Source organism: Macrobrachium nipponense, chromosome 23 (assembly GCF_015104395.2).
Source record: "Macrobrachium nipponense isolate FS-2020 chromosome 23, ASM1510439v2, whole genome shotgun sequence".
Classification (NCBI taxonomy): Eukaryota; Metazoa; Arthropoda; class Malacostraca; order Decapoda; family Palaemonidae; genus Macrobrachium; species Macrobrachium nipponense.
In genome coordinates, this window is record NC_061090.1 from 67,646,404 (window position 1) to 67,659,116 (window position 12,713).

Here is a 12,713-nt window from a genome sequence, read left to right on the forward strand (position 1 = left end):
TTGCAAAAGTGGGGCCAGATGTATCAAGGCAAATTTTTGTTACTGAGGCATGGCCAAAGATACACAGTCTTAAGTAAGATGCTTTATGATCAGTTTTACCCTCTTCATTCCAGAACTTGTCTTAAGTAGAGCTTAAATAAAACAGTTACTTAATAAATAGATGTTGATGTCATCAAAGCAGTTGGTATAGATGGAATGAAAATGCATTTAGTATAAATAAAATTACCAGAGAAAAAGCATATATTTTGGCTGACATTACTGTAGCCCCTATCACTTAAGAAGTGTCAGTTAAAATACGTATACGGTTTTCTTATGTTTTGTTTTTATGGGACATTTACTTTTTGTTGTGCTGATAGGTTACAGTAATAAAAGAATCTTGGTAGTTCTGGTAATACTGATTTAGAGTGTATGATATTATTTTGAAACGAGCTAGGTTGATATTGTTTCCTAATGGATACTGTGAAGTGGCAATGGAGAGTCAAGGCAGTTTCTTTCTCAGTGTCTTTCTATAGTTTTCAACACCATTAGATCTGTTTTGAGTTTGGATCTTAAAAAACTTTTTACTACTTTTTGTGGACTGTGCAGTTTGAACTTTGATATTGACAGCAACTTATCCAATATAACTACTACTACATGAATGGCAAAGAATTTCAAATGTGCTTAAACTTTGTTTGAAAAGAACCCAGCCAGTGCAAGGTATTCAGTGACTGGACATGTGACACCCCATTCAGATCATGTGTAAAGCCTTGGAGAAATTATTAATGTGTCGAAATTGATAATTCAGTTAGTGAATAATTTTTTTGTCTGTGGGGTTGGCCATGCTAAACGTCCATTAGTTGTTACTCTGTATCTAAAGGATGGGTGTAGTGTTGGTGCTTCCATGTCATGTAGTTGATGAGTTTGTAGTTGAAGGCACTTGATTATATTATATTGCTTCAGAATATTATAATTTGTGGCATACTGCTTTTTAGAAGCAGTCATAGCAGTGAGTTCATTCCTTAACTGTCTTCAGCCACCCTGCCATTTATGTTACATAAAATGTTTTGGTTCCATGCTTTTTTAGTGGATTTAGATTTATTTTAATGTCATGACCTCATTATTATATTTTGAGGCAGATTTTTAAAAATTCTCCTAAAACCCAAATAGTATACGAAGGTAAACCCAAGATTTAAAATTTAGAATTTTAATGAAGTTTATAGTTAACATATGTCTTCCTGTGTTTATTAGGTATTCCTTATTTTCAGTTTCCAAAAACTTAGCTTACCTCATTATGCTAAGCATTTACGTTGTGGCTAGTTTTGTTTCCAGGTGCTGTCCACATTTCCTTGCTCCACTATATTACAGGTTTGAAAACCTATTATTTCACGTTAACTATAAGAAAGGTGAGAAGTTTCATTGCTCTTGTTAAACTACTTTGGTAGTATAAGGAGTTAAGGACTTTGCTTCTGTTCAGCTCACCTCCATCTCTTCAGGAAGTTTTGCTTTGTCATTGTGCTGTCTTGCTGCAAATTTATAGCTGTTCAGCTGCAATTTGTAATAACATCATCTTCAACCACAGCTGTTGGGACAACCACTCTTCTTAGCATATACCAGATTTTGAACCAACACAAATTTTTATGGCTGAAGCCAGTATTTTAGACATTACTTTTTACTGCTTGATGTTACTATTGGCAAGACATTACCTTTTGCTGGTTAATGTTACTATTGGTAATTTCAAAAGCCATCCTCTGTCTATCAATGCTGAACTGTAGTTTGTTGTTGCCTATTTTAACTTATAAAGGAAAGCTGCGTCAGGTTAACAACCTTTTTGATTTACCACTTCAGTTCTGTTCCTTCATTTTGGGTCTGTTGAGTCATCTCTGTGTTTATGCCATTGTGTTATTTAGATTCTACTTTTTTAGGTGTTTTAGTACCTGTTCTCCATTTTTTAATCATCAGGTTAACTTTTTCTGTGGCATTTTGTTATCCTTCCATTTATATTTTGTCTACGTATGAAATTTGGAGGCATCCTTCCTTGTTGTTCTTAAGTCATAGTGTATGTTTGCTCTGTGGTGAATTATCCAACTTATGTAAATTGCTAATTGTGGCCAGTTGGACAGTTTTAATGTAAAAGGTGGCTTTGGAAGCTCAGGCATTGTAGAGTGTCACGAAATAGTTTTAACTCAACTTCTGAGTCAAAATGCATTTTACTACCATCATTACAGTAGTGTTATAAATTACAGTAATAAGAAATTACAGTATTGCATTACAAAAAAAGGACAAAACCAAAGAGAATTAAAAAGTTTCATATCTTACAATTCACATATTACTATTTGCCCATTGACATTAACTTAGTACTACTGCAGAGTATTATTTACAACACCAGAAACAGATGTATTACTACTTAGGATTTAAAAAATACTACTTTATTACTTAGGAATTTCTATTTACTTATCCGTATGCTTGGACTTAGTATAGTTGTTGCAGGGTTTATTGAAGCTGATGTCAGAAATGCTCAGGGTAACAGTATGTACAGTACCTTGCATTACTTGATGCTTGCTGATGTAAGGAGAAAGATTTTGATAACCACAGGCAGTCCTTCTATTGGTGGTGTTGGTTAACGGTGTTCCGGTTTTGTGGCACTTGGGTAACGATGTTGTTAACCAGATTTTCAGCAATGATAAGCGATTTACAGCAATGCTACACAGTTTATCGGTGCTGGTAAGTGGTTTATTGGCGCTTACGACATAGTAAACACCATTTATTACCACAATTATCACCAATTTTTTGGTTAGTGGTGGTTGGCTGGGAACGAAACCCCTGCAATTAACTGGGGGACTGCCTGTACTTCTGTGGGGTGTTTGCCTGCCTGATGATCAAGAACTCATTGGGCTGTGGGTAACTTCCAATTCAATAAATTGTTTTTATTCGTAAAAGAATTTGTAAGGGGTAAAGAAAAAAAAACTTCTATTTTGGGGAGCTTCACCAACAGAAGTTTGCCTTGAAACTGAATAGTACTCATATTTTGCTTTGTGCACTTCAGCAAGAATGTTTTATGTTCATTTTGTAATTCCACCTTACCTTGCTAGTCAGAATGACACTGAAAGTGGAAATTCGCCTGTAAACATTTCATGTTAAGTAACTCACCATTGATGTAAGGATCTGTTCAATGGTTTAGATTTTCCGTTGGGAAACATTTAAATGTCTCAGGACTTGTCAGGGTATCTGAGCCTGTGTTGTGAGTGTGTACATTGTAAAATATCCAGCTTAGTTGTATAAAACCAACAAGTAGTGGTTGTTGCTTGAAATTTTATGTTTACAGTTTTAAAATAGTAGTAAACAGCTACTGATGGAAAAAGTTTCTTTCATTACTTGGAAACACTCTCTCTCTCTCTCTCTCTCTTCTCTCTCTCTCTCTCTCTCCTCTCTATCTCCTCTCTCTCTCTCTCTCTCTCTCCAGAGAAAGAAAGCTACTCTCTCTCTCTCTCTCTCTCTCTCTCTCAGAGAAAGAAAGCTATATGCATATAAGGGACCTAATAATGAGACCATCACAAATAAGGAAGCAGTTAAAGACCTTGGTGTGATGATGAATAGGAACATGTTATGCAATGATCAAATAGCAACTCTGTTGGCAAAATGTAAAGCAAAAATGGGAATGTTGTTACGGCACTTCAAAACAAGAAAAGCTGAACACATGATTATGCTTTATAAAACATATGTTCGTAGTCCACTTGAATATTGCAATATGATATGGTACCCACACTATCAAAAGGATATTGCACAAATAGAGAGTGTACAAAGGTCCTTTACAGCTAGAATAGAAGAAGTTAAGGACCTAGACTACTGGGAAAGACTACAATTCTTAAAATTATATAGTCTAGAAAGGAGAAGAGAACGCTACATGATAATTCAGGCATGGAAACAGATAGAAGGAATAGCAGAAAATATCATGGAACTAAAAATATCAGAAAGAGCAAGCAGAGGTAGATTAATAGTGCCCAAACTATACCAGGAAATAAGGAAAAGCAACCCAGGACATTAATCCACTACACACCAGCATCGATAATGCAGCGTCTATTCAATGCGTTGCCAGCTCATCTGAGGAATATATCAGGAGTGAGCGTAGATGTGTTTAAGAATAAGCTCGACAAATATCTAAACTGCATCCCAGACCATCCAAGATTGGAAGATGCAAAATATACCGGAAGATGTACTAGCAACTCTCTGGTAGACATTAGAGGTGCCTCACACTGAGGGACCTGGGGCAACCCGAACAAGATGTAAGGTCTGTAAGGTCTGTAAGGTCTCTCTCTCTCTCAGTGGATGAGGTAAAAGTGATAAGAGATACAAGCCTTATCTCCTAAATGTATAAACTGTTGATTCTAATTATTTAGTACTAATGTCTTCAAGTTGATAAAATTTTGGATGAATGATGCTAGCATCTAGTATACACCTCTTATTAGTTCCTAAATTCCCTACACCAAGAGCTCTCTTAGTTATTTAAAGTTATCTAGAGGTCATTTAGTTTTCAAATTACACATCAAGAATTACTCTAGTTTTTGAATTACATATGTCAAGAGTTCCTTCAGTTTTTTAAAATACTGTACATATGTCAAAAGAGCCTTTAGTGGCATGATTGTTTCTCTAGCACCGATGTATTTTTAATCAAAGCTGATTACTTTTAGGGTTGTTCCTTACATATTTTTTGTTGAACTAAAATGAGTAATTTATTGAAGTCTCAAATCAACTAGAGATTTTGTGTTTTGGTTTATGACAGAAGTAATTCTGCTCCCTGGTTTTACTCTGGTATTGCTGTAATTTCAGAATGTAAAAAATTTTTGAAAATGTGATGTTTACATATCTCACTCCAGTAAAGCTTGGTATTAGTGGAGAATCATACAGTAATTGGATTTACAATCTTATAAGTGAATGTGAAATTCTTGATTTTAAAAAATTTTCTTTTTCCATTTTGATAATATAGTCTTCGATAAGTTGTTGTTAACTAGAATAAACTCATTTTGACATTTATTTTGAAAGGATTAATAATGGATAAGAATATCAGGTATAATAGTTAATTTTTTTTTATTTTGATGAAAATAATTTCAAATAAATATATCCTTCCAAGATTATTAAATATATCCCTCTTGGTTTTCTGTTATCGGTACTACGTACAGCGTTATGATAAGTGTAAGATAGAGATTTTGATGCTGGACATAAATTCAGGTCAGTTGCAGCCATACTTACGGCAACTCTTACCTATAGTGAAAGATTGAAGGGTTGGGTTGGGTATGGGTCCTTTCTCTTAAATTATATATGTAAGGATTAATTGATGTATACTGGCATCAAACTATCATGGTTATTGATGCCAATCAGAGAAAATTGGGCTTAGCCTACACTCTGTTTCTCTGTAAGCATTAATAGAGGTTGAATTGTTTCCAGAGATAACATCATTATATATGTTATAGCATTGTCAATTTGTCTGGCTAATGTTATTTGAATCATCAGCATATGTGAAGTATTTTCATTTTTTCTACCTCAAGTTTATTTGTAATAGTATACTCATTTTTCATAAGTGCTAATGAATAAAATAGCTAAATTTTATGGGGTGGTAGTAGTATCATAAATTCTGGTTAGGTTTTTCATCTCCCTCAGTTTCATGAAAGGTAATTGTGTTGAGAGGATGTGGTTTAGAAGTTTTCAAAATTCTTGCTACCCTTTTTTTTTCGTCAATATTTCTTTTCACTGACATTTGAAAGATGATCACAAATGAAAATTTCTGTAAATGCTTTTAATGCTGTAGCATTATACTGGTGTTTGCTGAAACCTTTGTTTTTGGGTTAATGTTATTTTGTATGTGTGATGGTGATGAAAAGTAATGTTGTTGCTTGTAATTCAACTGTGTTGTTTTCTCTTCTGCATTTTTTTGCTGATCAATTTTCTCAAGCTCTGTATTGTGCGTAGTCATCTTTTGTTCTCTTGCATGTTTTGATTATTTTAAACAGTATCAGGGTGCATTTATATGAGAAGTCTTTGTTTTTAAAGTACAGGTATATCATAGTTAAACTATATTTATTGTTGGTGTCTGATATGGAGATGAGGAATGATTGGTCAGAAAGCAGTAGATAAGTAAATATATGGACGTAGCATGCAAAGACCTTTGGGAGGTTCCATAAAATCTTGGAAAAATGTGTAGATGAAGAAGAGCATGGGAAAGAAGGCAGTGGAGAAAATCCTTTCACATGTAAATTCACAATGGGACATCCTGGCATAAGTATATTAATGATGAGTTCTCTGGTTGATAGTTCATTGAGTGATTTTCACAATGTCCACAATAGTCAGTTGGTTTGGATTCCTTAATGACAAGTTGGTTCCCTAGGTGAATAGGTCCCATTCTTAGACATGTGAAAACTCTGTAGTACATATGAGTACAGAAGTTCTTGTCTGTTGGGTATTTATTACTTCAAGTTTACTTTTGTCCCTCGTGAATGGAGGACTGTTAGACAAATGTTGTGGTTGAAGAATTGTATGAAATGCTCAAGACAGAATGTATATGAAGAGGTTGAGATATTGTGAGATTTACAAATGGTATTTTCCATTACAAAAGGATTTAATTTTTTGGTTTTATTTTGGAGGAACCATAGTTCAAAGATTAAAGATGTGACTGCATGCAGATACTGATTTCATTGTTTGCTGGCATACAGTTATTGAGGTTATTTTTCTTTTAACCTTGAGACCACCAAAGACGGGCTTGAGAATAACCCCAGCAGAATGAGAAGTTTACCACTACATCTATATAGGTGTCCCTGTTGTGTAAAATAAGCTAACTGAATTCTAAAGACATCAGTATGGCAAAGTGTCATTATTGCATCCTTGGTTATAAGTTGAATGTCACATTTATATTTTTCTCTTATTATTGGACGTATTGAATTTTACTGTCTAAAATCCTTGTCATTTACACCAGTGGTGCTCATGCGCCTTCATTTTTATTGGGAAAATTTAGACTTCACACCAACATATATATTGCACTACACAGGAAACTTGAAGACAAGGAAAATAGGAGTGGTTGTCAACAGTCAGTGAACTCAATGTATGGAATACAAACATAGCCATTTTTTTGTAGGAAGTTTAATGTCTGTCTGTTTATGCCAAGGCTCTTTCCTGTGCTGTTTTGGCCTGTAGCTGATCTGCATTGCTTCCTGACTTTTACTTCTCATTTGTTCCCATGGTTTTTTTTTTCTGGTTGTCCAGCTTCTTAACTTTGCCCTACTTCAATTGAAGATCAAATCCTTCAGGCAAGTTGTATGAGAATCTCAAAATGGGAAATAAGGCTCTGTGATCTCGTTAGACTACATCAAATAAAAGAAAGCGTGTGTGTAAGCGCAAGTGTTTAGTACCCTGTTGAGACTTTGGTATATGACACAGTCCCTTGCAAAGTTTTTTTTTTTTTGCATGATTGGTTCTGAAACTAGGAATTGAGATGAAATTTTATTTGTTTTGTCGAAGTTTATGCTGTGAAGTATCTGAAAATTGAGGAGTGTTTTATGTTCAACTTAATCTTCTCTCATATCATCAGTGTACTAGAATACTGATGCAGTTGGTATTCCCTTTACTAGAATTTTGGTTGGATGAGAATTAACCTGATCTTTTAATATCCGGTCTTTTTTAACATAGTTTATTTTAGGTACTGTAGCTGGTTTTCATGCATGCACCACATTAGACTTATCAGTACATAATTTTGTAAGTGCTATTTGTTAGCATAATATTGATATTGGAAGAGGAAAATTACATTCATTACATATATTATACATGTATTTATTGAATGCAAGGAAAGTTAACTTTTTCTTTCATATTACCTGAGTCATTATTTTGTTTTAAGTGAAAATTTATCTGGTTAAACAGTAATATTTTAGATCTGACATATAAAAAAAGATTTAATTCTTACTACAGACATATGGGGTAACAAGTGTGGGGTTTTTGTTTCTTAGACTTTTTTATGCATGTTTTTTATATCCGTACTGTCAGTTTAGGATAGATTATCTTCATACCATAATTCACAAAGCAGAAATGAGATTGGAATGCAGTTCTTGTATATATTTACTTGTGCATCAGTCTGTTTTCATCCTCTTGGATTGGCTTTTTACTCATCAGAACTTGTCATCATTCTATTTTAAAATATGATTTTGTTTTTTTTTACACCTTGGGGGTGTTCGCTTTATAGTTGCTTCTCATAATTTCAGTTCTGAGACATTTTGTTCTTTAAAGCTTTTGTTTACTAGATCACAATTTTAGTCATAACTTTTCAGCCATTTTGTCTGTCAACCTGTGCTCTTCTGTCTTATCCAAAAGGATTCATTTTATATGTGAAATACTTTTAGTGGCCTCAACTACAAATTTAGTGGCCTCAACTTTAAACATTAGTTATTTTGTTCTATTGTACTCTTTCCTTTCAAATCTACGTTAAATCTTGTCCCTGGTGGTTATCTTTTTACGCCTATCCCATTTCATCTGTATTTTATAGTGTTTTTTCCTTCATTGCTTTTGTATATAATTTTCCAGTGTTATCGTTTTCACTTTTTTCAAATTTTTTCTGTAAAAATAGTACCCTTTTTAATGTAACCAATTCAATCCATTCTTATTCTTTCAATTTCCATACTTTTGCCTGCTCTAGCTTGATTTGTAATCTGTACACCAATCTTTCACTTTTAATCTGCCCTCTTATTGCCAAAGAAAGAGAAAAAGTTGGCTTTGATAGTTTGAAAGCATGTTGTTCCCCTGGGATGCTTTATATACTCCATATTTATAATTTTATATGACTTTTGGAGTATCTTGATTTCTTTTCTTCATCTTTACAAGTTAAAGTATCCTTTTGTCTAATGGTAAAATTTGAATAACCATCTGTAACAATAGCAAGTAAGCTGTCATAGGATCATAAACAGCTTAAGATTTGCTTACTATATGAATAGTTTTGGAAGCAGAAATTGCCTTGTTAGGAAGAATATTACAGAATCTTGTGCTTTTTAATTCAATGTTAGATAAACAAGTCTTTCCAGTCTAATATAGTTAGTGTCAGTAACTATTACTACTTCATGGAAATTTATGTTGCTGTGTCACTTGTGAGTGGGTTTGTGCCATAATTGTAACCTGATTGTTTAATGTTTATTATGATGTAAACAAATGAAATTATTGGTGTTATAATATGAATGATTTAACATTCTTTACAGAACTGTAAGATAATTAAGAACATATTGGGATTTGCTTGTCTATTTGATTATGGTAGTATTTTATTAAATACAGTATTAGAATGACTTATCCCCTTTTTATGTTTTGTTTGAGAATTACCTTTTTTTTTTTTTTTCTGTGCTTTACATTAGTCCTTCGTTATAGTTGACATGTTGGAGGATGGGTAGAGTAGTTGTATTGACTGTGATGAATCTTAGTCGCTTATTATCACTTTGTGGAGTTCACCACTATGGTTTATTTTGATGTGATATGGTGTGGTGCCTGTCCATCCATGGTGATGTGGATTACGTCGTGTAGTGCACCTGATGGGCGGGCACAGAGCCGCTTGGACGGGCACAAGGCGGAGGCCGGAGTTTGAGGGTGAGGAGGAGGGAATGGATGGCATTGAGGAGGAAGTGGTGGATGGGGGTATATCCTCATTAGGAGGAGAGTGGGCATGCCCACCCCCAGCACTGGAGGCTTTGAAAGCCAGATACCGTGCAGCAGTTGGGGCGAGGGGTAACCCTTCCTCGCCTCAACACACACCCCCTTCCCCACTCACCACTGCCACCCCTACCACCACCACAACCACCACCACTGCCCTCACCAGTAAGTTGCACCATTGTGTATTATTTTCCATCTGACCACGTCCTCTCACTCCTCTTGCGGCTGGCTGCTTGAAGCATATAGAGAGAAGAATTTTGTAGAGCCTCTTAAGTAATTGTACTGTACATTGTAGATGCTGTATGAGCATTGCAAATGTAGATCATGGAGGGTTTGATGTATTCTTTTAAACACTCGTGTCTTTTATCACATTTGTTAATCTCAGTCACATGTAGAATGAAATTGAAAGTCATTCTGTTCACTGAAATGTGAAAGTACACAGTTGCTTTTTTTTGCCATTGTGCCAAAGGAAAGTTTTGGCTATGAAAGCTTCATATTTGATGCTCTTAAGGTTAAAGTTTTACATTATGAATTATTTTAGAATATGGGAAGGTTTAATACATAACATCAATGTTCATGGTCTTAGTTTTTTACAAGACAGATACCAGAATGAATTCTCATATAGATGTTAACAGTAGTGAAAAAATAAATATGCATGTAATCTGATGAAAAGGATATATATCTTATCATTCTAGATGACTTTGGTGTATTGGATATCTGTAACAGAGAACTGTAAAGTAAGGCTTTGTGTATTGACCAGTATAATTGTTCGTACTCATGTCATTGAAACTTTAATATATGATTCTACGTTTTTTTGAAGTGAAAGTAAATTTTTTCAGTCTTGGATGGGGAGAATAAAATAATTGTAACTGCATACTATTTTGTGAATTTAAAATTCAGTCTGAGCAGGTGCATTTTGTTTTTTGCAATTGTAGGAGAGGCATTATTTTTGGGTGCAATGTGTTTTGATACAGAATGGCTCTTAATTGTATTAATTCCAATACTATTCTTAATCAGTTTGAAGTTGATTTAAGTATATTTCAATTACTTACCCGTCATAGTATTATTCAGGAGATTGTTACATATAGCATTCTTTAAAAAATGTTGAAGATGGCTTTATAAACATTTTTCCATGTAGCTGCAGTTAGAAGGTCAAGTGCGAGGAGATGTGGTCACCTTTTTGAAAGTTGGTTGTGCTCCTATTTTTATCATCATTATTTCGTGGTGGTGCTGGTGGTTGCTGCAGTTAATTCTATCACATTTAGTTATGCATAGATATCTTCTGTTGCTTATGTTGGTACATGGGGCTCTGTTTATAGATTTTCTTAATTCCACCTAGTTTAGCTTTCATTAATGCTCCCACCACCTCCAAGATTTTGTATGAGTTTCATCTTTAGAATTATTCTAGGTGTTATGCACACAGCATATTTCATTTCAGTCATATATCTTGGTTTTCTTCCTTTTTTATATATACTATTAAGAATTTTTTCTATTTTATGGTGTCTTCCATGGTCCTCCTTTGTACCTACTCGGTTTTGTCTTAAGGAAGTTAAAGGAGTTTTGATTCAGTACTTCAACCATGTGTCTGAAGTGTCTGAAGGAAAACATTTTCCTGCCACATCGTCATTTTTTTCTGTATTATTTAATCCATTAAGTTTTCACCTTTCTTCATCTCTGGTGGAATAAACAGCACATTGCAGTTAAACAAAGCCCCATTCTTTGCCTTGTATGAGTTAGTATGAGTTAATCAGTAGCATGCACTACTCTTGAACATGAGGCATAGCCATTTTAAAGCATAGCACAAACTACTTTCTTTCCGTTGATCGTATTGAATTATTCTTAGAAGGTGCAACTTATGGTGTTCTGACAATTATATACTTTAATACTGTACCCTGTTTGGAATGCATACCACTACATTATTGTTATTGTCATCATCATTGTTCGTATTATGATTATTTAGATGGTAATAAATATTGGGCTTTTTTCTCTTTTTTGGTGCTGGTGGTATCTTGCCTCCTATAGATCAGTTCTGCTCCTTCAGTTGCAAGCATTTTCTACGTATATGCTTCAGCTTGGCATGTACTTGACCCTTACATGGTTCATTACAAGATTTATGGTTGTCACTTGTGCACTGGCACAAGAATATTGGAGAAATCATCAAAGACATTGAAGTACTACTGTACTTCCAAGTGTTGCTAATCATCATGTAAGGGTTGATTAAATTTTCATCTGCACTTCAGCAGATCCATATTAAAGCCTTAATGTGATTACCATTCGAGGAGTCAATAATTTGAATTAGTGAAAGTTTTTACAGTCATAGTAAAGGACAGAAAAACCTTTAGCGGACTTCACAAAATGAGTAATGTAATTGTTTTTTATAAAGATAATTTTAAGTTTGATTCATTGAGCAGTATATGTACTATAAGATGATGTTATTGAGGAATCTTTGGTTCCTTTGTGTTTTATCCCCTACTGTCTCTCACAAGAGTCTAAGAAAGTAACCTTGTGGTTAATTAATGGGATAATTGTATTTGGAGTTTTAGAAATCAGAGACCTTACTATTAAATATAATCATGTAAGAATTTTCAGTATACTACATGGTAATTGCACATTGTGGACAGTGAAGGTTACAGATAGTACATTGTAAAGTTAGTTGATACATTGCTTTGTGACAGTGAAAGTAATCATTAAGGAATTTCTTCATTTTCAGATGTGGAATTCCATCATTTTGGGTAATATCATTTGTGGTTGATTTTTATGCTGTATGAACTCTGTTGAGAATAGATGGGCTGATGTTTGTCACATTATCCCTTTATCTGTAGATAATGTTTACATAACCATTAAAAGCAAAAATCTTGGCATTTTATTAAAATTTTAGATAAATGCTTAGAATGCATAAGGACAGTTTTTCCTATCAAAATTGCTTCAATGTTTAATGTTTGGTTGGTTGGAACAGAATTGTGTTACAGTAATGCTTTCTTTGATGGCATCACTTGAAATATCTTACCTACACTGTAACCTTCCTGGACACATAAGTATCAAGTTTTTATTATAGTTTTACACTTGTTACC

General features: G+C 34.1%; 1 protein-coding gene across 4 annotated transcripts in view; it reads left to right on the plus strand.

Moving 5' to 3' along the window:
• The window catches only part of LOC135201490 (striatin-like), a 131,787-nt gene that overhangs the window by 91,694 nt on the left and 27,380 nt on the right, over nt 1–12,713 (plus strand). For 2 of the 4 annotated variants that reach the window (XM_064230472.1, XM_064230480.1), the window contains exon 9: nt 9,517–9,807. The exons of the other annotated variants lie outside the window; for them this stretch is intronic. In XM_064230472.1, coding sequence (XP_064086542.1) covers nt 9,517–9,807 — 291 coding nt within the window. The remainder of the gene's footprint in view (nt 1–9,516; nt 9,808–12,713) is intronic. 4 annotated transcript variants of the gene reach the window in all.